We start from the raw sequence: 27,135 nt of genomic DNA on the forward strand, positions 1-27,135 counted from the left end.
ACTCTTTCTTTCACATTTGCATGCACGCAAACTCTCAAAACATTTCCTTTGTCAATAATATCGACCAAATAAATTAATCCTCTCTCTCTCTCTCTCTCTCTCTCTTCTTTTCCTTTTCAAAAAATAACAAAAATTAAAGAAAACCACCCACAGACTGAGCAACCACTTCTTGTTGAATATATCACCTCCTCATCCTCCTTTACCAGTTACTGATCTAACATGTGCGCCAACTTGGGTTCTTAATTTCTGAGCCCAGTTTGATTGTGCTTATAGTTTTTATGATTATGTTCTTACCGGATGATTAAACACTAAAAAGTTACTTATACTGCAAATGTTACCCATCTCCTAAAAAAATGACAGTTAGTCACTATAAAGTGAGCATGATTATTGATTAGTCATTTGTGGAAGTTGATTTAATACAGAAATGACTAATTGATCAATGAAAACAGAAATATGAATTAGAAAAGCACCATCTTGATGTTTTCATTTTTTTTTTCTAAATAAAAACGAAAAACTACAACAACATTCAGACGGAGCAAACTTTTGCATTTTAGTGACCATGTCCATGCCCCCATTGTAAGGAACCATCCTAGTTAGCTAATGAATATGCCCGGTGCAGGGTAGTTGCATTCGAAGCGATTGCCATATCTTTTGACCTTGTGTCTGTCACATCCTGCGGATAAACTTAGTTCAACTGCTCAACCAACATGTGCTGCAACAGGAGCACGGCTACTTCGGCTTTCAGATGGTCAAATGCCATAAGCAACATGAATGAATGCAGTGAAAATAAAAGGGCAAAATGCATTGCCGATCATATTGAATCAAATAATCGCAATTCTATGTCCCCTTCTTGGTTTACAACTTCTCTTAACCCCGTTTGAATCACAGCTTCCCACACTGTTGCAATAGAACAACACATGATGGTCCAGCCATCATCATCACCTGGACTTCTTTGTAGTGGATATTTTTCTTCCTGCAGCCTGATTAAATTTCACCAACTGTACCAATAATGGTAGCGAATCAAAATTTTGGCTTTGAGGCGGCAATTATTGCCATGGCTACTCACTACCAAAATATGACGAAAAACCATAAAAACCAAACCACAATCATATATTAAATTTATGTGACCACGATGAATGAGAATGATTTGGATTTGCAACTATTTGTACAACTTTTCTTGCAGAGCCCCTTGAGATAGAAAATTAAGCTACTTGCGGCGGCAGCAGCAGCGGCATCGTCATGCTTCCTTAGTCTTTTCTTCCACGAGTTGGTGGAAGGTCAGGGATGGGATGGTTGCCCCTTCGCCCTACAATAAAATCCCTTGGTTAGTTATGACAAAAAAAACTAATTATTTCTCTTTAATGCTAATATTTTTCTTTGTTTTGAAGAAAAAAAACTACCTCTAAATAGAATATATTCATTGATAGTACAGGATTTTAGTAAGAAATTGTAGTGGCTCAGAAAAAAGGTGGATTTGGTCGAGTACCCCATGATGTACCATTGCTGAATAATCTACTACTCCCTGGTGAACGAGGACCTCCAGAGTTGAGGCTGGAAGCACCTGGCTGCTGCACCTTAATTTGGTTCCATTCACTGCCACGAACAGCTGAATATCTCCCATGATTGGACCGCTGAACAGGTTGCTGACCCAGACGGCTTGGAGAACTTTGCAGCAAGTGAGGCATGAAATGTGAATGCTTTGTCATGGGGCGGATATACCCAAAATGCACATCATGGCCTGAAGGAGGGTTGTTGACTTCCCCGGTAGAAAAGGCAGGAATAAGCGGCCTGAATCACATCGAATGTAAAAAGAAACCTGGCTGAGCCTTCTTTAAGTTGATTAAATAAGGCAAATTATTATGAGAAAGAAAGACAATCTTTTACAAAAGAGAACACATTACCATTCCAAATATGCACACCCTCTTAGAAGGCATGAAAATTTCCAGATGTGGCACTTCAAACAAATTCAATGTGAGAACTGTGATATCTCATGCAAATTCCTCCAGATAGTTAAAAGGTTTAGATATTTTCAAAAGGGGAATGTTAAGGGTTCCTCCCACTGTGAGGCCTGAAGCTTAGGGAGGTTCAAATGTACACAGCCTTATGTTATTGGGGGAGAGACTGTCTCGGCATTAAAAAACTAGAAAGCAACCTTGCCACTCCGCCAAGACCCAGCCTCAAGTTTCAGCATTCTCAGATGAGTAATTCAACTAGTTCTGAACATTATAATGTATTGCAAAGTCTACTATGCAACAATATTAATAGTCACATGAAATAGAAGCAAATATAGTGTCAAATAGTGAACATATCCATCATTATCGTGGACACACAAGAATATGATGGTGATGAAGAGAAACAATAAAACAATGTACTGAAGACGAAATAAACTACCTTTGTGTTGATACACTAGTGCTGAAGTGGTTAGGCCTTCTGACACAAACCAATGAATCTGCAGGAATCAAAGCTTGGCCCAGTTGCATTCCCCTACTGAATTCATTGGTCATAAAGGTCACATCTGAACCATCCTCTTGTAGAAGAAGTTCTTCACTGAAGCGAATCCAATATTACATTAGATGAAGCACACGAGCAGACATTAGAAAATGGCTCAAGAAATTCAAGGTAAAGAAATTAAGCAAAGAAAAATGATCAATTGAACTAACAATAACTGATGGCCCACAAGAAGAATATTGTCAGCATATGGATATCGTATGGTCACCCTGAATTGAAACCGGTTTCAATAAATACCATTAGATTGGTGACAACCTGGGGAAGAGGAAGTTATTGCACACAAGTGGTTACCCAAATGTGAATTCCTTGAACAGAACCCCCCCAAGGTTTCAGATGATTGCTACGAAAGATCCACATTTTCTCCTGATGACACATTAAATTTGGGGTCTGGGGGTGCGCATACATGTTGAAGGATTCATCAATCTGGTCTAGCATTTTTTCTTAGGACTGTTTCCAAAAGTGATAATATGGTTAGAGCAAGTATATGACATTTGATGTGATCTTTAAATTAACATCAGAGGAAGTCAGAATGTCCTTTTAAGGTCAGATGACAGCTTATTCAGTGTGTCCTAGCTAGTGGCAGAGGATCAGAATCGAGTTAAAGTTGATATTGTTTTAAAGCAGGAAGGGGGTCTAAATATCCAAACATATATTTAGAATAATCCTTCCAGCTTTAAAACATATATGTTTGGATATTTAGAAAACTCCATACCTAAAAAAAAAAAATTGAAGCTTTTGTATTTCAAAATTATTGAGAAAAAAAGGGCTAGTGGAAATACCACTAGATATAAATTGAAATTATTCTTATTTTACAACTGATTTCCAACTTACTTTTTAAGTTATAATGCAGGTCTAATTTGTTCAAATGATGGACATGCGTATTTTTTCTATTGATGTGAGTGCCTCCCAAGTGTTTGAGGAGTGTCCAGTTTCTCAAGAAAATTATCAAATAATAGGAAATGATTAGAAGTTTGCCTAACAGGCCGACACAAATTTGACAGTTTCTGCCAGTAGGTGTCCAAAACAACACGGAGCTTCCCTATAAGTATTCTCTCATGTTAGTAACATGGCATTCCTAATAGGCAACAACTGAATGTGTCTACCCAAATGTTATCAATAAGTTTGTTTAAGGGATAGAAACAACAATTTGCAAATAAACCAATATGGACTCCAAATTATTTTTGAAGGGCAAGGAGTATGCATGTAAATCAGCGCAGAATAACAGTTTGAGTGGCTACCTATAGTTTGGATCCCAATCTCCAGGATCAGGCAATGAGAGACCGGTCTCAGGCTTATCTTGAACAGCTTCCATGGGTTGGGAGAATTGCATATTTGGATGTGTTAATGCACCTGGAATATTATGAGTAGCAGAGTAACCAGAAGGGACTCCACTGCCTCCTCGTTGCTGCTTCCAGCTTGAGACATTTGAGTTTGATGGCAGATGCAATGGAAAAGTACCAACTACAGGAGAGTTTCCCTCAGATTGACCAGGGCCAGCACCATCCGTTACTTGCCCTTGCCACTGATGAGATGCCAAACTCTCCTGGGTATGCAAACTTCCAGAATACCCCAAATTTTTTCTTCTATTAAACTGGCTGGCTGGAGCCATTTTTCCTAAAGGTGACCCATGACAAGTGCCTCTTGCTGGTGAAGTTGGTCCATAGTGTCCTGGAGAACCAGCTGAAACCTGACTATAGGAGTTTGGAGGCGTAAATTGCGAAGGACTGCTCCCCAGGGACATAGGTGCAAAATTTCCAGCAGATGGACTTACACCAAGTCCATTTCCGGGTGGGAATTGGATAATCCTTCGTCTTGTGTCAGGACTACTCCCGAGTATTGACACAGCACCCTTCATCCCAGACGGGCCAACAGGAGAATAGTATGCCAGCATATTATTGTTATCTCCATAGCTTCCATAGCTGCTACCAAAACCAGCACCATCGTTATAGCTTCCATGGCTACCTAAACTGCCATAACTGGCTGAATATCCATATGGCAAAACTTGAAAATGTGGGCTGTTATGCAGTGCAATTCTGGTCCTGCTGGAAACCTATGTCAATTGCAAATATGATTTAATGAGGTAGAAGTAGAACACTAGATTATGATCATACAAAATTATTTTCTTTCAATACATGCGCATGTCATGTTTATCCAGCCAGGAGTTGAATTAGGTGTTCCAGCAGAAACAAATATTATATTATAAACATTACCAATCCCAATGAACAAAAAGAATAGCATATTTAAGAAGCAGTCAACTCACATTAGGAGAGAGTCCAGCAGCAAACCAATGGCCTCCAGCTGGGTGATGATCCACTTTTATGTTTTGAGAAACAGGCTACATACAGCAGGAGAAGAGGGGGAAGCACAAGTTAAAATATCCTCCATAACTTATGGAAAAAAAGAGAGTAAGAAATAAAACCTTAATAACTGGATGCAATTCTATATTAAGAATCAACACAATTTTTATTGTAATCAAGACAAGGTCAAAAGCATACACACAAACATCAAATGCTAATATGGATCACAAGAAAATAAGAAAATTTCTTTCTCAATATATAAACTAGAATTACAGAAGAATGTAGTAAAACAGAAGCCAACAAGTTATTGAGTCAAATATATGTCACAGTTATGGAATGTGACACTAATCAGCCTCCTGGTTCAATGTGCATCAGGTGAGGTAGCTAAAGAACTGAGGGAAGAAAGGAAGAAGTTGAGAGAGAGCGAGAGTGAGTGAGAGAAGTTGAGAGAGAATCAGATCTGTATTCTTTCTTTGATAATCGATAATCTCATACAAGGAAGGATTGAGCTTATATAGCTTGTCCTAGGTTGCTGCCACAGCAGATCACAGCCCTCGTAACAAACTATTTTGTCTTATCTTAGCCACCTAAATAGCTGAACATTCTCTCTAACTAACTAACGGCTGGAAAAAAGAGAATCGCACTTGAACAATAAAGAGAAACAGCAAGTAAATAAATCCGCAGCAAAATTGGCCTGAGCCGGCCTTGGTTCCATGACAATACCCTTCCCTTAAGTAATTTCTTGTCCTCGATAAATGTTTAAGAGGCTGGCGGTTCGGGGAAATTGTTGTAGTAGTTGGGGAAGGTATTCCCAAGTGTCCTCCCTCACGGATCCTCCTTGCCATCTGACCAGCACCTGAATAAGAGGAGCCCCTTAGTGGTGGATGACTCTTCTGTCCAATATAGCCTCTGGCTCTTTCATGACTTCCTTCTTCTTGGGTAAAACGGGTAATCTCACGTTCACTCTTTCCTGTCCAGTTGACTTCTTTAGTAGGGAAACGTGAAATACCGGATGGATGTTGGATCCTTCGGGGAGTTGCAAACGGTAAGCCACTTTGCCTACCTTGGCCGTTATGGGGGACGAGGTCAAAGTATTTAGGGCTGAGTTTAGAGACCGGTCCTTGAGAAATGGACTTAAGATGGGGGTACCTCAGCCGTAGGTAAACATTCTCTCCTACTTCAAATTCTCGGTCAGTCCTCCTCCTATCGGCCTGTTGCTTCATTCGATTTTGGGTAATGCCAACTCCTGCTTGAGTTGCTGTATCACCCCTCTCCTTTGCTGGAAATACTCTCAACTGCTGCAGCTGAGATACACTCTTCAGTGACTGGTAAAATTGGAGGTTTAAACCCAAATGCAACTCAAAGGGTGACATCTTTATAGATGCATGGTGGCTAGAATTATACCACCACTGTGCTAGAGCTAACCACCTATGCCAACTCTTAGGTTGCAGCAAGCACACACATCAGAGGTAGGTTTCGAGGCTTTGGTTCACCCTCTTTGTCTGCCCATTAGATTGAGGATGATAGGCAGTTGAAAGGTTGAGTTCTGTGCCCATGTTTTTCATCAACTCCCTCCAAAAGTGGCTGGTAAATATCTTGTCCCGATCTGATATGATAGCCTTAGGGACCCCATGCATTGCTACTACCCGATCAGTGAACGCTCGTGCCACTTCTTGGGCTGTGTAGGGATGCGCTAGCCCCACAAAGTGTGCAAACTTGGTCAGTCTGTCGACAATCACCATTACATAATCCTTACCCTCAAATCGTGGCAGCCCTTCAATGAAATCCATGGACACACTTGTCCATGATTGTTCTGGGATGGGTAGTGGTTGCAGCAGTCCTGGGTATGCCACATTCTTATGTTTGCACCTCTTACATGTATCACACCCCAAAACAAAGTCCTTGACCCCCTAAGCCCCGGCCAGTGGAATAGTTGCCGCACCCTCAAGTGGGTGTTTTAGATGCCCGAGTGTCCTCCTAAAGGGGACTCGTGAAGTGACTGCAGAATTTTCCTCTTAAGCTCCTCCTTGTGGCCTATTACTACCCTGCCTTGATATCTCAACAAACCATCCACCATCGTATATCCTTCTGCCTCCCTACTCCCCAAAGCCAATTTTTCCAGCAGACTTTTAATATGGTCATCACCGTCATAGTTGTCCACCACCTCCTTACACTATTTGGGAATTACCATGGTCAGGGCGGCTGCACTTGCTTCCTCCTGGCACCTAGATAATGCATCTGCTACTAAGTTCTCATTCCCTTTCTTATATTGAATAGAGTAGTCCAACCCCATTAGTTTGGTCATCCCTTTCTTTTGGAGTTGAGTTTGGAGCTTTTGTTGGAGCAAGAACTTTAAGGATTCGTGATCCGTCTTGATTACAAACCTTTCCGCCTCCAAATAATGGCGCCATTTTTCCATAGCCATTAGGACATCCAAGAACTCCTTCTCATAAACGCTCAGTCCAAGGTGTTTAGGACTGAGGGCTTGGCTTAGAAAAGCCAATGGCCTTCCATCTTTCATCAAAACTGCGCCTATCCCGACTCCACAAGCATCTGTCTCAAGCACAAAAAGATTGTTGAAGTCCGACAGCCCTAATGTGGATACCCTGCTCATAGCCCTCTTCAACTCTTCGAAAGCAGAATCTACCTCCAACCCCCACTGGAAGTTTCCCTTTTTTAATAAGTTTGTAAGTGGTTTGCTCATGACCCCATACCCTTTAACAAACCTGTGGTAGTAAGCAGTAAGCCCTAAAAATCCCCTAAGAGCTCTTATTATAGTGGGTTTAGGCCAACTGAGCATAGCTTCCACCTTTCTTGGATCGGTACTGATTCCCTTTTCTAAAATTAAGTGTCCCAAGTATTCCACTTGGTTCTGGCCAAATGCATATTTGGATCTTTTGATGAATAGTTGGTTTCTTCTAAGGACCTCAAGAGTGGTTCTTAAGTGGGAGAGGTGTTGGTCCAAGGTGGGGCTATACACAAAGATGTCATCAAAGAACACAAGGATGAACTTTCTTAGATAGGGTTCAAATATCCAGCTCATTAGAGGTTGGAAAGTGGCTGGGGCGTTGGTGAGCCCAGAGGGCATCACCAAGAACTCAAAATGACCATGGTGTGTTCTGAAGACCGTTTTGTGGATGTCCTCGGGCTTCAATCTTATTTGGTGATAGCCCGAGCGCAAATCTAGCTTGGAAAAGAACTTGGCTTGGTGTAGCTCATCCATAAGGTCTTCAACAAAGGGTATGAGAAATTTATCGTTGATGGTTAAAGAGTTAAGTTGGCGATAATCTACACAAAAGTGCCTAGTGCCATCTTTTTTCTTTACCAATAGGACGGGAGAAGCAAAGGGGCTTTGGCTTGGTCTAATGAAGGATTGGCTCATCATTTCTCTTACCATCCTTTCGATTTCAGTTTTTTGAACGGGGGCATATCGGTATGACCTAACATTGACTGGCTCTACATTCGGTTTTAGGTTAATGGAATGGTTAAACGTTCGGTTAGGAGGGAGGGTCTTTGGCTCCACAAAGAGGTCCTTAAAGTCTGCCAACAATTCATCAATAAAGGGTAGTGTGCATACCTAATCGGCACCTTTTTGCTAGTGACTGACAGTGAGTTGTAGCTCCCCCAGCCCTTCCCTCTTAGGATTCTCCTCCACTTCCACAATGGAAAACAACTATATGAGCTTACTCCATTTGCTCTTGAGGACCCTTTGCAGCCTCTTACCCATAATCATCTTGCAGGTAGCAACCTCTTGCCCACTTGTAAGCGTCATTCTTCTCCCTTCTTTATCAAAGGAGACTTCCATACGGTTGAAATCGAAGCTTATGGGACTCACCCCCTTCATCCAATCCACTCCTAATACCACATCACACCCTCCTAGCTGCAACAACCTGAGGTCTGCCTCAAATTTTTCTTCCTACATTTCCCATATGAATCCAAGGCTGGCCGAATTGCTCAACACCCGATTTCCATTAGCAACAACCACACTCAAGGGCGGTGTTCCAGTGAGTTGGCACTTTAGCTTCCTAGCGGTGCTATTGTCAAGGAAACTATGTGTGCTTTCACTGTTAATCAAAATTGACAAACTGCCTTCCTTCACCTTCCCTTCAACCTTAATTATCTTGTTCTTGGTGATTCCTTGAGGGCATGGAGGGATATTTCTCCATCATTCTCCCCTCTAATTTCCCTATAATCTTCTACTTCTTCTCTATCATCCACCTCCAGTTCACCATCTCTATCTCCTCCCAGGAGTAACAGTTAGCGTTTGCATTAGTGTCCAGGATAGTACCTATCACCGCACCTGTAACATGCGTCTGGTTGCCTCTTAGGCTCCTCCAATCGTCCCCCCTGATACGGACCACCAACATTTCTCCCCCCTGTATTTCCTTTCATCGGGTCTCTATAAGTCCCTTTGCTACTCATCCCTTGCTGCCAATTTCCCCCTAACGTCACTTTCTATTGCTGTCTCTGCTTTTTCATAAGGGCTTCAACCATTAACTCCTGCAACTTGACACTCTCCGCTGCTTGTTCCACTGTCCGAGGTCTAATCATTTTTACCATCAGGCCGCAAATCCTCATTGAGGCCGCTAAGGAAGCTAAAAACAAAGTAAGCTTCCGATAGGTGGGGGTCATTGTTACTCATTAATGACCTCAACTCCTCAAAAATGTCTCAAATAAGACCCCACATTCCCCGCTTGTCGTAACTTATTGAATTCCTCTATAGTGTCCGACATAGTCCTTTCCCCGAACCTCTCACAAAGCTTTTCTGAAAATTCCCCCCAAGTATAATTCTCCCTCGTTCGGGTCCACCCTTGGAACCATGCATCCACCATATTGTCAAAGTAAGCAACAGCTAAGGCCACCATTCTTTCTGCTGGCACATTATACCATCCGAACATCCGCTCACACTTCCTAATCCACCACCTAGGATTAGTCCCTTCGAACACGGGTATCTCCATTCGGAGCATGGGAAACCCTTGTGGGGGAGGAATAGTCCAGTCCTCCCGTTCCTCACCTAACAACGCCTCAGTGTCATCTCCTTGCTCGACAACAATCTCATGGGCTCTATTAACTTGATTCATCCTCTCATTCTGTAAAATAGGGTCGTTTCTATCTCTACGAGGAAAGTCGGGAGACAACCTAACCTAATTTTGGTAGGTAAACATCAACATAAATTGTTGAAGCTGATTACCCATCTCCTCCCTCATCTGGTTGATATCATCCCTCATTCGGTTAAGTCCTCCTTCCATCTTGCGATCAACTGTCATAATAGCATCATGATTTTTTTGGTTGCTGACTTTTAGGCGGTCCATCCGATCCTGAAATTCTCCCACTGCCGAGCTGAGTTGCTGGAGCTGCGACTCCATGTTCTTCATGCGTATTCCTTCAGCCATCTTTTGCGACCTTAATAATCTTACTAGCACCGAGGCTCTGATACCAAATGTCATAGTTATGGAATATGACGCCAATCAGCCTCCTAGTTCAATGTGTATCGGGTGATGTAGCTGAAGGATTGAGGGAAGAAAGGAAGAAGTTGAGAGAGAGCAAGAGTGAATGAGAGAAGTTGAGAGAGAATCAGATATGTATTCTTTTTTTGATAATCAATAATCTCATACAAGGAAAGATTGAGCTTATATAGCTTCTCCTAGGGTGTTGCCATAGCAGATCACAGCCCTCATAACAAACTATTTTGTCTTATCTTAGCCACCTTTACAGTTAGACATTCTCTCTAACTAACTAACAGCTGGAAAAAAGAGAATCACACTTGAACAATAAAGAGAAACAGCAAGTAAATAAATCCGCAGCAAAATTGGCCTGGGCCGGCCTTGGTTCCGTGACAATATACAAAGCGCAATTATTTAATGACAAGCCCAAACTTTCTTAAAGCCAAGACCAGGATCAGAAAAATACATTCATGAAATGCAGTAAGCATTCACAATAATAGCTAGAAGAATAACCTCAGTGCTGCAAAATCACCTTCAGAGAAGTTGCAGAGGTGGAACCATTAAGTTTAATAATAATAATAATAATAATAATAAAAGACTATCTCCTCACCATACGAGGGGTCTCTGGAGGAGGTCTGAATGGGCATGTAAAAGGTTCACCTGTAACAAAAGGGTGTTTTGAAGCCTGCATACATAATTCATATGTCAATGATCATTAGTTTGAAATTAATAGTACATAAAGTGCAGAAAGTATCCTCCCATCTAAGGCTCTAGACAGGAAACTCTCCCAATTAATGGAACAGATAACAAGAAGAGGAACTTCCCATGGTTACTGAGTTCAATATATAGTTGCATCAACAACCTCATCCCCATGACAAAATATTGTTTACAATAAAAGCAGGTTCAATCCATTAAATTCTTAAGTTAAACATAAAAGCAGGTTTTTGGATCTCGCTGAAACATCTAACTAGTTTATCACATTTTCCTACTAAGTTTGAAGAAGAATTATCACAGGATAAATTATCTCACATCCATGCGAGACCCACTGATTATGATATATATTTAAGTTTAGTCTCCACCTTCCTCCTTGATTTCCGTATTTAAAGCTACTGAAGGAGAAAGCCATATGTTGCATCATTTACCTATTAATAAACCTAACAGATTTTTCAGTGAGTTTTAAATAGCCATAGAATATCAAAGTAACAAAAGCAAATTAGATACATTTCATGGCATCCGAGATTCTGAAATAACCCAAACTCTCTCTTTCCCCAATTTAACAAAGGACAGATCCTTACTCCTTCAATAGACCCATACAATCCATAAATCTAAACCTTTTATTTAACTAACATGAAAAGTTCAAAAGAATAGCCATCCACTTATGTGGATCTTCAACATGCTGCCTTAACATCAGATTAGGTAAAACATTTTTGGCTCAAGAAGCAAGGCTCATTTAAGGCAAGGGTTCTGGACTCGTGGAAGTATGGTCTCTGCTTAAAAAAATTCAGGGGTGTTGATCTAAGGGTGAGACCATTTTACATGAAAATAGATTTTTTAAGGTTATAGTTTTCCAAAGCTTTGTATAGCTTCTAAAACAAGTTCAGCCACTTTCTAAGAGATAGGATCAAGTTTAATGAAAGGCTCAAGGGTGAAATCAATATCATAAGAAAATTTTCAGTAACTCCTAACATCTTTAGAATTGCGCATCAAATAAGGAATCTTGGTTGCAAGATTATGAAGAATTATGAAAATTACTAAGGAATGAAGTTAATGAGCCATACCATGACACTTTGAGAGATAGTAATAGAGCAGAGGCTCAAAAAATAAATAGACATATCGGAAAATCAGTTTGGTTTCATGCCTGATAGGTTAACAATAGAAGCTATATACCTACTAAGGCGCCTAATGGAAAGGTATTGGAATCATTAGAAAGACCTGCATATGGTGTTTATAGATCTAGAAAAAGCCTATGATGGGTCCCTAGAGAAGAACGGAGTCTGAATAGCCTATATACAAGCCCTTAAGGACATGTATCACGATGCAGAGACAAGGGTCAGAACATGCGGAGGGAATACTGAACCGTTTAAAATTACAATGGGACTGCATTAAGGTTCTACACTAAGTCCATACTTATTTGCTTTAGTGATTGATGAACTCACTAAACACATTCAGACAGAAGTGTCATGGTGTATGCTATTTGCAAATGACATAGTGTTAGTGGATGAAACAAAAGAGGGAGTGAACACTAAACTTGAGTTGTGGAGAAACAATTTAGAATCTAAGATATTTAAATTAAGTAAAAGGAAAACAAAATATATGGAATGTAAATTTAGTAAGAATGCAAGAGTAGAGGATGTTATAATAAAATTGGAAGACCAAATCATACAAAGAAAAAAATCATTTTCGATATTTGGGATCAGTGATTCAAAAAGATGAAGAAATTCATGAGGATGTCACGCATAGAATTAAGGCAGGTTGGCTAAAATGGAGAAATGCATCAGGGGTGTTACGTGATGGCAAAATCCCATTAAAATTAAAAGAAAAATTCTATATGACAGTTATAAGACCAGTTTTGTTGTATGTCTCAGAATGTTGGGCAGTTAAATACCAATATGAGCAAAAGACGAGCGTAGCGAAGATGAGGATGCTAAGATGAATGTGAGGCCATACAAGAAAAGATAAAATTAAAAATGAGATTATTCATAATAAGGTAGGAGTAGTGCCAATTGAGGAGAAGATGAGAGAGACTAGACTAAGATGGTTTGATCATGTGAGAAGAAGACCAAAAGACACTCCTGTGATAAGAGTTGATGAAATGGAATAATTAGTCAAAAAAAGAGGTAGAGGCAGACCCAAAAAGACTTTGAGAGAGACATTAAAGTTTGATATGAAATGTATGGACCTAAATGAAAATATGACAAAAGACAGAAATATATGAAAGTCTAGAATTCATGTAGCTGACTCCACATAGTGAGATAAAGACTAGATATATTGTTGTTGGTTGCAAGATTATGAAGCAAGCCAGTTCTTCAGTGGAAATAGGATCTCATTTTATAATTATTTTGAAATCTATCAGGCATATGATAACTTCCATAGAGTAGGATATTAGGAAACTATAGTCTAAAGCCACCTACAACAGGAAATATGGTGGATTTTGGTTACTGAAAGTTCCTAGGGTTAGGTTAGGGAGAAAAGAACGGGTTAGGTTTTTGGTATTAGAGGTGGAACAGGCTGAAAAAATAAATTATGCAAATTCAGATAGAAGCTTTCATATTTGGCAGAATGCGGGTTCTCTTCTACCCACTAGGATTTGACTATTATAAAAATGACCAACTAGAACATTCTAGATCTCAAAAGGACTCCATATGGCCTGATAGCATAATTTTCCCCTATGATACGACCCACAGGTGATCCCCCTGTGTCACACACGGCGATACTCGTCCCAATTTCCTTTCATTGCATTCTGTTATTGCTTTCTTTGGATTCTGCTATCTGTTTTAAATTCTAGCTGTATTAGTTTGTTAGAGAGAATATTCCAAAAGTAGCCCATGTGTAAAGGGCGTGAATAGGACAAAATAGGTTGTTATAACCGTCTAGGGAAGGAATCCTCGGGTTGTCGAGGCCTATATATCCTTCTTAGACCTTTGGCTACAACAAGGAAATTATCAATCAACTTCAGATTTCCTTCTTTTCTTCTATATTCATCTGCTCTCCCTCACTATCTCTTTCTTCCCTTCTCTCTACTCAGCTTACTACTACTATCGCTGATTAATTCTCAACCAGCCAGCCTATTCGAGTCACAAGCCCTGACACCCTGCTTATATTCGGAAATTTGCAAATAAAAATCAAAACAACTTTATCTGTAAGAATCTAAAAGGAGGCCCTTTAATCTGAATTGCCACATGCATAAAAATAAAACTCAAATTAGCCACTTTTTCCTTTGTTTTGTATTCTGCTGTCTTATATATATATATATATATTTTTTTTTTTGAGAAGTCAACAAACTATGCAGGCCTTCTCCTAAAAAAGTCAAAGCAGCACCCAGATAATAATTTTCCCCCAGGGCTGGTCCCCCAACAATGAGCAATATTTTCTTCTGAATCTTCTAGATAGTTTTTTACTTTTCTATTATCATTTCCAGATGTTGTTTGCATATACAGCTTGTGCACAATACAACTATGCCTTTGACCAATAAACCTGCAAGAAATCAAAAGAACAAATAGTAATTGCAACAAGTAATAAAAGTTCTCTCTAACCTGCATAGGTGACCAACGCTTTGCTGGGTCAAACTCAACTAGTCCCCTCAAGAAATCAATCAATGCTAATCGTATTTGACTCTCTGTAAGAAATCCACAACCACTATCAAACAATTTCTTCTTAGAAGGAAGACAGTAACATATTCACAAAGCGTGTGTACAGAATAGAGCCTATAACAATGCAAAGCTAACCTTTAACAATATCTTCGTCAGGCAAGTTCTTCCTGTAAGGATATTTTGTGACAATTGCTTCAAGGTTCATATAATTGAAATACTCCTTTCCAATTGATGGCTTTTTCAACTCCCTCTGATGAGAAATAACAAATGTGACAATAAAATGAGGAATGTACACCACAGCCAATTTAAGAACATATATACTTTCTTAGGACAAAAAATTAGGATGTGCTGCCTGATATATGGCCAAGAGATGGTTCAGGCTAATATTAAAAGCTATCAAATGAATGAAGTCATAGCTTAAACATGAGAGCACACCACTCTCTGGAGATAAGTCTGAGGTTTGTTTTCCAAAATTTATCTTCATGAAACCCTAAAATTATGGGTGGCAACCACTAGGTAATCACATTTCCAATCGTTACAAATTCATGCAAGTAATGAGGTAATCAGAGTAGCAAGTCAGAAGTCTTGCCAACCTATGCACAATAAGTCAGAGATGTTACACAACTCACTTGTGCCAGTACCTTGTTATCTGCTATTAGATTCCTCCTTGAGGGGGGAAAAAGATACAAGAACACTTACAGCTTCATACTCTTCTTCTGTTAATGCTTGGTAAGCACTCCGTCTGCTCATAGACTCATGGTTGACATTCCCAACAAACTTGAAAAACTTGCTTGTGTTTTTGGCATCTCTTAATACATAATCAGGAGGTTGTCCTCTGCAAAATTATAAACATACACCACTAGGTCATGCCAACAACTGCATAAGATTGAATAGTTGCGTATCTGAGACTAGTTTTCACTTTGCTTGAGAAGAAAACAGGATCACAGAAGAACTCCAAGTAAATATCAACTAAAAACAAACAAAGATTCATTAGTATTCACATTGTTTTTTGAAGAATTTAGCTGGGGATGGAATACCAAGATCAAATAGGCAAGCCCCAATTTCCAAATTGGAACCAGTCCCCCCATTTCCATGAGGTGGGTACCTGCATCAAGTGTATGCTGCTGAACTTCCAAAAAAGTAGATTCCATTAAGAATAAGCTATAAATAACAGTTGAACTTCAGGTAGAAATTCATCTCCAAAAGAGGTACAATTGGACTAAGAAAGACTTGATGGGGGACTCTTAGGTATGATACGACTTATTAAGAGTCACACAAAAAATATAGCCATAGATAGAAATGACCCGTGAGCTAGAATTCATATAGGCAACTCCACATGGTGGGATTAAGATTTAATATGTTGTTGTTGTGTAAAAGTTATTGGTCAGGATCGATTTTGGGTTGCCTGACAAGTCAAACGAGTCTAAAACATATTGTATTCGATAATTCAATTGCTCTTGAGGTCTAATCAAATCAGCATCACAAAACTCCATATGGACTAAGTCTCTATGGATATAAGAGACTATATGGAATTATGATACACACAAAGAATATATTAAACTCAAATTATCGAGAAAACACTCCTTAAGAGTAACTCATAAAATACAGAAGATGTAACTCATAAAATCAAGGCAAGATAATTAAAATGACAAAGGTGTTCAACATTTTATGCAATCTTAAAATTCTTTAAATATAAAAGGGAAGTTTTATCAGACAACTATAAAATTGTATTAGTTACTTATGGCTAAAAATGTTGGGTTATTAAGTGCCAACATGTGCAAAATAAGAACAAAACTGAGATCTGGTAGATGTGTTTCATATTAAAAAAATAAGAAAAAGATTACACATAATAACATTATAGGGACACCTATTTAAGATAAGATGTTGGAGACATTGTTAGGATGGTGTGGACATGTGAAAAAGAGACTGATAGATGCACCTATGAAGCAAGCAGATGAAATGGAGGAAGTTCGTAGAAAAAGAGAAATAGGAAAATAAAATAATAATAAATAAAATAAACTTTAATGGGAACCTTAAACATGTCGTAGGATATAATAGCCTTACAGCAGTATGACCATGGATAAAGATAACAAGAGGTCTACAATTCATGTGCCAACCCCACTTAGTGGGATTAGGACTCATGATTATTTTTGTTTTATACAAAAGGAACTAATATATCCTACTCCATGTCAATGATCTACAACTTCATCACTTCACTTTGCAGCTAAGTGTAGACATAATGCCCACTCCCCAAACGATTAAGCATACTCTTATTGAGAGATTAGAAATGTTAACTAATATCTATGGATGGATCTAAAATGTATAAGCCACTATCATCACTTTTGCAATTAATGCCTCTATTTTGGATCTTCTCAATGCCTTGATGGTGTTAAGCTAGCATGCAAGGCACTAATGGTGTCTGTGACTTTCTTTTCCAAGTTGTTCATGCAGCCTAGCCTCTCCAATTGGTATAAGCCACTATCATCACTATCTCCCTAGGGCATCCTTGTGTTCACTTCATTTGTGAACCTACTCAAATACCAATTTGTCACAGCTATGGCCCCAAGCTAACCATTGCAGGCAATTTGCCTTTTTTCATCCTGTAATGAATGCTAAGTCAGCCTTACAGCAGAAACGGGGCACAGGTGGCAAGAAAAAGCTGGAGAGAGTTTAAGGAGAATGAGAAACTACTGCACTATACAAGAGTAAGCTTTCAAGACTTGTTGGGTCTTCTCCTCACTTGTACAGCCAAATATTCCTAGTTGTCACAACTATGGGTGTGACAACTAGGATCTATACCCTATAATATTCCTAGCAAAGTATCTAATATATTTTACAATGAATTTTATATATGTGTCCAGTCTAGATTTCTTTAAAATATGTCCAGGATCTTCAAAGAAAGCCTAGAGCTCTCACCACAGGTCTAGTATTGAGCATTCCAAAATCTCCTATTAAACCACCTTGTTTCATCTCCCTAGCCAGTAGAGCAGCTTTATTTTATGTGGGGCATGACCATTTCACTTGCTTCATTAGCATGTATGAAATCACAATACATGTAACAGGGAGTGGCTATATCGCAACAGCATGCGAGTGAGATATAAAATATTGAATTGGGTCACCAGTAGGTTGTCCAGCTGAGTTGGGCAAGCAAATAAAAGATGTCTCACAAGGAATCACATTATGGTGGTCAAACGATCGTGGGATCTTAGAAAGACTAGGTCAGGGGCTCTATGAATAGAGGACACTGTACAAAAGATATTGTCACAGAAGGCTCATCAGGACAGTGAATTAGAAAATCAAAAAAAAAATTGATTTCCTTTTACTGCTGTAATTTCCTTTGTTGCTGTAATTTTCATTCTTATATTGCTGTAATTTCTCTATTAGAAGTAACCAGGTAAGGTAGTAAGATTCCCCACATGGAGGCGTTAGAATAGGACAAAAGGGTGGTTATAACCAAATGGGGAAGGGATCTGCTGTGGCAGCACCTGCACCCAAACGGGTATATATGTTCTCCTAAACTATGCTAGGGAATTATGATTGAATTGAATATCAGAAACTTCTCTTCCTTCTCTTACTCGCTCTCTTTCTCTTTCTCCTTCTTCCTTGCTCTATTCTATTCGGTTCTTACCAAAATCATCTCCTAATCCATACCGGATCAGGAGTGTACCAAATTCACGGTAGTAATGTGACAGATATTAATCTAATTATTTTGATTTTTATGTTTCTTCTAAATACTGTGAGTATTTGATAGCTCAAGCTCTTGAGTTGTGGATTAGCAATATGATTTTGCAATCATAATCCACCAAAACTTAGACAGTTCATGTTATTCAGCAAGGTGCATGAAAGGCAACCTCCATTTTTTATGCAATTAGTTGGATCATGAAAATACATTATCACCAACTACAAACTTCAAACATTATTTTAAAATTATTGCTCATTACTTAAGCTTTGTCACATGATCTCAGTTTTTACTTCTATTTACTTTATTTCACATTATTTTATTAGTTTCAATTTGGAATAGTTCCTGAACTTTAACAGAGAGTTGCTTAAAAGTACAAAATGTAGAATTTATATCCTAACATAACATGTGCCCACAAATTTAGCAGTACCATGATTTGATATAGCATAAAAAAGTTTCTCCAGCCAAATCTGTCAAAATTTACTTGGTCTATTCTGTTTTTCATAACAAAATTTACTTGGATCACATTCACATAATGAAAATGGCAATTACTTGGTGAATTCAAGTTTGGCAAGAAATTGTTCATCAGTTTTTCTTGTTACCTTGATGGATCATGAGGCTTTTCAAAGTGAGTTTTAAAGAACCAACAGGTAAAGCAGAAATCTTCCACATATGAGAATTAAGTTGTCCACATATCACAGACGGTAACCTCTAAGAGAATAGAACTTGTAATACCAGCAAAAATATGGAGGCATACCCAAGTATTTTTATCATCCGCCTTAGAAGATCAAATTCTGATGCCCCAGGGAATAGAGGCAACCCCAGAAACAATTCAGCAACTATGCACCCAAAAGACCACATGTCAATAGCAGTAGTATACCTGGAAGAAGGGTTAAGGTCTAAATTGCAATTCCATGCCACCGGAACAGATTAAATCTGATTATAGAACAAAAATGGGATTACAATTTATCACTGAAATGCATCAACTTCACCAATGGCTTAAACTATTGTCCACTTTGAATGGGAGAAACTGATTGAACCAGCTAAGTGCCCCATCAGCCCACTCCATTTGGCTTCTTTAAGTGGTATACTTTTTTATTTATTTATTTTTTCGTTTTTTCTTGGGGTGGGGTGGGGAGGCTATTGGTATCCCATTGACATGGATGACCATTTATGCAAACCAAACACTATTTGCCACCATTCTAGTCAATCCTGTACTAAACTCTTTTATTATCTGTGTGATACATACAAATCAGGATGTTTTGACATACTGCTTAACTTTCTTATGAATGCAAAATATTATACATAAATTAATAATGCTTATAATTATTAAATGATCTTGAGCAATTAGATGCACAACAAAAGTTTGAGACAATCAGAATATACCATTTCCTTGTCTGCCATTTCAAGGTCCCCAGGTCACATAGACCAGCCTAGTGAAAAGGCTTCACAGTCCCTAAGAAGCAGTGCTATAGTCCTGAAGGCCTCTTAAACGTAAATGCTTTGGCTGAATTAACAAACCTGTGTGGAACTTGAAAAACACTGATGCAATATTCATATTCTCCCTCTGTTTCACTTCTCACTCTCACCTTGCACTCTACTCTCTCTCATCATTATCCATAAACAATACCTCACCCCCCTTGGGGGGGTGCCTCTCTCATATTCTGGGCAACCCACTAGAGTAAAGACCTCAACAAGAGAGAATATTAGATACCTCTCCAACATCTCACGACACCACACAGGCAGAGGGCCACTTCTCCCCAACATCAACCAGATGGAAGAAAGTCTAGCTCATTGCTATGATCTTTCTTCTCATCCATGAATATTAAGGTTTACAGTAGATTTTCCAACCAAAACCAATTCTAGGCCTCCCAACTCAAGCTTTGCTAGTGGTCGGGATGAACTCATGTTAAGTATATTTAAGTTCCACTGAGGTTCCATCCATTCGCAGTAGGCAAGAAAAAAAGTAAGGAAGAAATATAACACAAGGATACTGATAGCCAAGCAGCACTTCGGGTGATCTATAGTAGCGGCTCTGCAGAAGAAACAAGTGTCATCAAGCAAGATCCTTGCCAGCTAAATGAGGTAACTTTAGAAAGCACAGTAAAATTAAATCAAGATTTTGAGCACAGCGCGGACAAAGACCTGAATATAGGAGTAAACAGTCCGATCTTCCATGCATGCTGATCCAAAGTCGATTATCTTGATTTCTGCTGGCTTCACACTGTTAATTTCATGCATACCGATTAATTTAACAAGAAACATATGTTAAACCCAATTCATGATTCAAAGCATCATAAAAGCAGCTGACCTTGTGCATAAAAGAATGTTTTCGGGTTTCAAATCACAATGAATTATGCCAGCATCTTTCATCAGAGACAATCCTCGCAAAATCTAATTTCGATAATTAAAAAGAAATGGAATGATAAAATCTTTTTGGAGTAATACGTATGACCATTTAAAGGAAATGATATACAATAGTAATATAAATTCCAGCCAGGAAGGGTCATACCTGTTTGGAGAACAGCTGGACAATGCTCAGTGATAATCCCCTAAAATGATTTATCTTGATAAGCTCATACCTAATTTGTAATAATGTCAGGACAGCACATAGGAAGTCAAAATTACAACACCACCAAGTGGTGAATAAGATTTCAATGAGAAACAGACATAAATTATGGATAGTTGTTCCAGTTCCATACTTACAGATTAATATCAAGCAGCTCAAACGCAATGCATAAATGGCGATGAAACACAAAATAATCATAAATGCGAACGATGTGATGCTTATCCTCAGGATCAAACTTCCTATTCAACTGCAGGGAGAGAAAAAAGGCATGACATACAATAGTAGAAATATATATATATATATATAATTATCATTTTAGACAAGAGAGCCAATCTGAAGAAGAATCATTTACCGATGTCAGAACAGATACTTCAACCCATGCCTGTTGATAGTATGCAGGTTGATTTTTAATGATTTTTACAGCAACAAAACTGTTTGTGTCGGAAACCAAGCATTTAGCAACCTGCCCAAATGTCCCATGACCAAGAATATCTTTGACAATGTATCTGCAAGGGAAAGCTTGTCAAACTAATTACTTAATTTAAGGTGGTGTAAAATGGATTAGGAAATAGGAAGACATAACATGTCAATGAACTGATAAATGTAGAAACATAGTTGTGACATCAATAAAAAACTATATGCTGATAAATTCAAACCAAAAGTCTCCACTTCGATGCCACACAACTAAGTAAATCTGATTATGTTTTAATAATTTTCCAAAAGTGTTGCATCCTTTGGGGATTATTTAAGCCCAACAGCAACCCCTGTATGCAGAAACACTTAAAGAGCCCAAAAATCACCAAAACATCTTGATAAGCTTATTAGTAGTTTGGACCTGATAAGCTAATTAACAAATAAAATAAGATATTTGGACCAAATAAGCAGTCTTAAAAAAGATAACCTCTGAAGTGTGACAAAGGGATGAAACTTCAACAATAGAAAGGATGAATAAGGAACAATTCAAACCTCTGTTTTGTGTCCATATTAACCAAGACAAAGTTCACAGAGAGTATAAGATCTGAATTGGCATTGTCATGGCCATCATTGAGCACTCCAACAGATGGGGTTGTCAAGAATCGCTTTGGATTCAATTCTTCTGAATAGTGAAATTGTGGGTTGCATATTTTGTATGTTTCAACAATGTCCTTCGTTAATCTAGCCACCAACTGCAGTAGAGAAAGTTGCCCATTATCAAAAGGTTTCACTTCAAATAATTTAATTCCCGCAAACAATTAACTGATTAAGAGATATGACAAACCAAAATCAAAAAATTAACCATAACCAAAGGCATGAACAAAAGGAAATGTGTACTACAGGATTTATGCCTAAATATATAAGGGAAAATGACTACCCAAACCCTATCCTTGGGAACTCAACAAAGCACCACAAAAATCAGAATAATTGGCATATCCCTCTAACAAGAACTTTGAAAGCTCAATGAGATGATGTTAATTCTAAGCAAGGCCACCCTCCAAAAGGATGACCATTCTGCTCCAACCACATAGACCACCATGAGTAGAGGCATCCTATCTGCATCTCATAGACCTTGACACACTCAACCTTCCCCAACTAGTCAACACATTTCTCAAACTTGAACCCATCTTCTAACACATTGTATACACAGTTTTCGTCAAGAAACAAGAGTGAATCAGATTTTGCTTTGAATTGCAACCTGAATCACATGTACTGTACAATATGGTTCGCAATTCAGAAATTAGGTCATGTTAGATGACAATGATGGTAGTAGTTGTGATAGTGACATTAATCTTGAAGGGGAGGATAATTATATATAAATTTAGTAATCTTTTCTCATCATTTAAGACTTTAAGACTTATGATTTATGAGTTTATGACTTATGTAAGAGTTACGGTTAATTTTGGAATCCTTGCTAACTTATTTTAGTGTCAATACATGATATCAATATTGTTAAAATTGGGTTAAAATTACTATTTTGAGTATTTTCTTCATGTTATTGGTTAAACATATTTTAGATTATATTTTTTAAGCTGCTTATCAAATTGATATTGTATTTTACAATATGATACCATTCATGATTTGAAAATTAGGCCTTCCAATTCATGATGCATTTCTCGATTTGAAAACTATGAATCAAAAAATAAGGTGGAATCATCTTCTTCTTTTTAGTTGTTCAGAGAAATAAAAACCAAAACACCATTACATCCAACCTTGACTTTCAATTTTGTCTCCTTGTCCTTCTCCTTTGAGTCTGTCTAGTTAACTGTAAAACCAAAAAAAATGCCAAAATGAAATTAAAGGAGACCGAGACGGGATTTGAAGAGATCAATTAATAAAAACTGACTGGTAACAACATAAATCTTGCCTAGCCATCTTCTCCTACTTTCTCTCATTGCTAGCCAACACTCCCATCAAACTCTTCTCTAGAAATTAATAAATTTATAGTGAAACCTAATCTATTCTAACAGACTTGCCATGAACATTGGTACTTACCTTCTACCCAACTTCATATCATGCATCTATATCCCTACTTCTTACCTTATTTTCTTGTCCAATTTTGTCCTTGTTCTCCTTTCACATTTCAAGACTGATGACAAGAATCCCTTTGGAAAACCCAAAAAAGAAAAAATGAATTGAGAGGACAAAAGGAAATAGTAATAAGTACAATTAATGTAGGCAATTTGGTTTACACAAGAACAATTACGGGAACAATATTTTAGCTCATCAACCTCATGGACTAGAATAGAATTCTTACCACACACCCCCCCCCCCCCCTTTCAAAAAAAAAAAACATAATAATAGTAATACATAAAGAGGTTTCAAAAAGTAGTGTTGTTATTTATAAAAATATATACTAGTATATTCCAAATAGTTGGGAGAAGGGTTTGAATTGTGTTTAGTTGACAAAATAATTGAACAAGTACAGGAAAACAAGAAACCCATGTGGCTGATCAAATAGTTAGGAGAAGGCTTAGTTGAGATTACTTGACCACACAGCTAAAGAGTAACACTTGAAATGCTACTACAACAACATACCAAGCCTTTATCCTCCTGTCGAGACTACATGAATTCTAGCTTTTGATTCATTTATATCTATAGCCTTATCTTCTGTAAGCCCCTATATAATTAATATCAAACCTAAAGTCTCCCACCAAGTTGTGATGCTAATTTTAGAATAAATTAAAAGGCAAACTTGGAAGTAAGGAATAGACTATCATTTGCGGTGTGATTAAAAAAGTGAAACAGAGAAGATTGCTGAAAAAATAGTTCCTCTCACTCGTTTCATATTAACAAATGGTACAATAATTCCTAATGGCAATAAGCAACTCCAAGTTTCTAACACAAACTAGTTAGTCTCTGTTTCTGCCAAGTTCTCCTATAGTCAACATGTGGATACCCTTAGCATCTATGATTTAGTAGCTCTAAGCTAACATAAGCTATGATACAAGTCATAGCTTATCTTCATACAATTCATAAATGGGTTCCACATAATAGCCATCTTTTTATGGACTATTTCCTTTATTTTTGTTTTACCTCTATAAACCTCAAAAAAGGAGGCAGACTGTAATGCATTGATGCAAACAAAGTGGGAAGACAACTGATCATCAATTTCTTCATCCTACAGTAGCCCAAACCATCTGTAATCACTTATTTTCCATCTTCGATATTCAGTAGATGATGCAAGCCACATCACATATTTTGCAAAATTTATGAAATTGCTACCCTTTGTTTGGTATATTATTTGTGAAGGGAGTGTAATAATATAGATTGGGGGGGGGGGGGGGGGGGGGGGTATTGAGAATTCTTTGGAAAGAGATGTTTGGAATCCCATGGCTGTCATCACTAAAGATAAAAGCAAATAAGATGGAGCATTATGTAATAAAGGACTAACATAAGCAAAATACAAGCATATCTGGTACATGCAAAGATGCTACTATGGATGTAATCATACAAAAACAGGCAACTAGAAACCAAATTATCCATAATAAGACAACCAGAATACCAGACGAGATGAGCAAAATGCAATGGAATAGACTTGGACAGGTCAGACCAATAGACACACTAGTGAGGAAAGTGGTTAGGGGGAAAAAAAGTAGTTACTAGCAAGAAGAGGTAGAGAAAGTTCAAAGACAACTTGGTAAAGAACTATTGACCTCGTGCTCACAAGGCATTATAACCAACTAAATCACCTCTTGTATAAGAGGCTCTAATTTGAGCTCCTTATAAAGTATGCCAGGTAAATAGGAAACCTTGGGTAGCTACAGCCAAAATCTGACTCTGAACAAAAGCTTCCTCAATGATAGTTTCCTTATTTAGGTCTATAGACCTACTGGGAATTGGAAAAGGATACAGCTCCCAACATAAAGTCAGGTAGTAAGATTAAGCAATGTTTGGCATTGCCAACAATTTCTTATTGTTATCCAGTGGCTGTTGACAGGAGCACGTTATTCCTCCACTGGAACAGAATCCTAATCTTCCTGATCATCATTTTCATAATAAATAAAAAAAAGAGAAATGAAGCAATAACAGCATGCTAGAGTTTCTCCAGCTGAACCCAGGTCCCCACTCAAAGTACAACATGCAAAAACGAATATATAAATGCATAAATGGAAAACACAAAATAAAAACAAGAAGCGAAGAACACTTACAGGCTTTTTAACAACGACACGCAAAGTTTGGGGCCTCGCCTCAGCATCAAGCGGGGGAGAATAGGGAGAAAAAAGAAACTGGCTTGGACGCCACCGTACCGCCGGCGACGCCAATGACGGCGCCGATTTATCATCCACTGCCAACTCTGAAGGTCGAGCTTTTCCTTCCTCACTCGTACCGACCTCGTCCATTGTCCCCGCGCCTTTATGCAGATAAATATACTTATCCTATCAGTACAAATAGATATAACAAGATATATGTGTGTCACGGCTCCAATTCACAGATCACCGAGTCGACTGGCAGCCCAGCGGAATCGGATACATTAGTCCTCTGGCAAAACAGAGGAGTTTACCAGAAGATTCCAAACCCATCCTCATTCACCAAGCCCCTTATCAGTCAGAACATCAACAAAATTCTTCTAATTAGATGCATCACACACACAATCAATACCACCAATTCATGTATATCCCCTTTCGCGATATTCGGATTTCTTCTTCCTCGGCGAAAAGAAACCCGAGCGCGTCAAAATCGGACACCGCGACGACAAGTAGGGCAAAATTCAACAGGAGAGAAGTCGCGGATCAGTCAATGGACTAACCGGCGGACAGTCGATCGGATTGAAATTGGAACTCTTCGAGATCAAATGAAGACAACGATCACTGCGATAATGGCGATCTAAGGCGGAATAATAAATTAAAGAAATCAGTAAAATAGGCGGAGATAAGAAGAAGAGTGATTTCTTCCTTTAGCCACCGGCTCTGCGTCCAAATGGGATTTTTCGAGTTCGCAAGGGTAAAGGCTCTGCCGTACAGAAGCTCTCGTCTAGCTCTATGCACCCGACTTATATTTCTACATATAAATCCCTAAATTATAGTTATCTCCTCGGGTTTTCATAATCACACTCTTCCCCCCGCATCGGAATTTTACGGTTTGCCAGTCCGGAATTGTTTAATTGCACTGTTTCCCTAAACCAAACAAAAGGTAATTACAGTTGAGCATCGAACTTTGAAAATGATCACTGAGGCCCGAAATTTAAAACTTATTCCACTCTGGAATTCAGGAACTTACATTTATATATATAAATCCCTAAATTACAGTCATCTCCTCGGGTTTTCATAATCACACTCTCCCCCGCATAGGAATTTTACGGTTAGCTATTGCCGAATTGTTTAATTGCACTGTTGCCTAAACCAAACAAAAGGTAATTACAGTTGGGCCTCGAACTTTGGCATGGATCACTTAGGCCCGAAATTTAAAACTTATTCCACTCTGGAATTCAGGAAAGGAAAATATTATTGATATATCGTTGTGTACATCTTGGACTACACAATGATATACCAATATCTAAAATGCCCTCACTCAAGGTGCTGAGGCACAATGAAACACAATAAGACGAGGGGTATGTATGTCATTTATGTGTCTTGTGTAGCCCAAGGTATGCATAAATGATGTACAAACAACATGATCTGGAAAGAAAATAGGGTTTGACAGTTTTTGCATCCGTCGTCATTTACTACGCTATTCTCTATATATATAAAATAAAAAAAATACCAATAATTTTTGTGTTGGTTATATGCACTTATAGTGATTCTATTTTTTTATTCGATTTATGAACCAATTATAACAAAAAGTAATACATTTAAGTAATGTTTGTTAATCAATATATAGACTGGAAAAAAAATAAGATATGAAAAGTATATCG

General features: G+C 38.3%; 1 protein-coding gene across 2 annotated transcripts; it reads right to left on the reverse strand.

Moving 5' to 3' along the window:
* Positions 1-772: 772 nt before the first annotated feature.
* On the reverse strand, positions 773-26,254 carry LOC127803576 (dual specificity protein kinase YAK1 homolog). Of its 2 annotated transcripts, none has more exons than XR_008023533.1 (18): positions 25,433-26,254; positions 21,774-21,973; positions 21,160-21,313; positions 20,945-21,054; positions 20,751-20,820; positions 20,550-20,632; positions 20,384-20,462; positions 20,233-20,273; positions 18,996-19,118; positions 15,259-15,394; positions 14,695-14,809; positions 14,503-14,585; positions 10,860-10,934; positions 4,769-4,843; positions 3,747-4,558; positions 2,392-2,547; positions 1,401-1,788; positions 773-1,306 (listed from the first exon to the last, which is right to left on the reverse strand). XR_008023533.1 is itself a non-coding variant. In XM_052339909.1 (18 exons), exons 1-18 carry the CDS (start codon positions 25,622-25,624, stop codon positions 1,248-1,250), a joined length of 2,865 nt encoding a protein of 954 aa, XP_052195869.1. In that variant the 5' UTR covers positions 25,625-26,253; the 3' UTR covers positions 773-1,247. The 2 variants fall into 2 exon arrangements, 1 of the variants encoding a protein (XP_052195869.1); XM_052339909.1 differs by having other exon boundaries at positions 1,487-1,788; positions 25,433-26,253.
* Positions 26,255-27,135: the final 881 nt, after the last annotated feature.

Source organism: Diospyros lotus, chromosome 1 (assembly GCF_014633365.1).
Source record: "Diospyros lotus cultivar Yz01 chromosome 1, ASM1463336v1, whole genome shotgun sequence".
Classification (NCBI taxonomy): Eukaryota; Viridiplantae; Streptophyta; class Magnoliopsida; order Ericales; family Ebenaceae; genus Diospyros; species Diospyros lotus.

Excerpts from the sequence above, each read along its gene's own strand:
- LOC127803576 (XM_052339909.1), bottom strand. The coding sequence starts at position 25,624 with ATGGACGAGGTCGGTACGAGTGAGGAAGGAAAAGCTCGACCTTCAGAG. Across the intron at positions 14,810-15,258 it reads CAGAAGAAGAGTATGAAGCT|AGGGAGTTGAAAAAGCCATC; the intron begins GTAAGTGTTCTT and ends ATTTCTCATCAG. Across the intron at positions 4,844-10,859 it reads CTCCAGAGACCCCTCGTATG|CCTGTTTCTCAAAACATAAA; the intron begins GTGAGGAGATAG and ends TGCTGTATGTAG.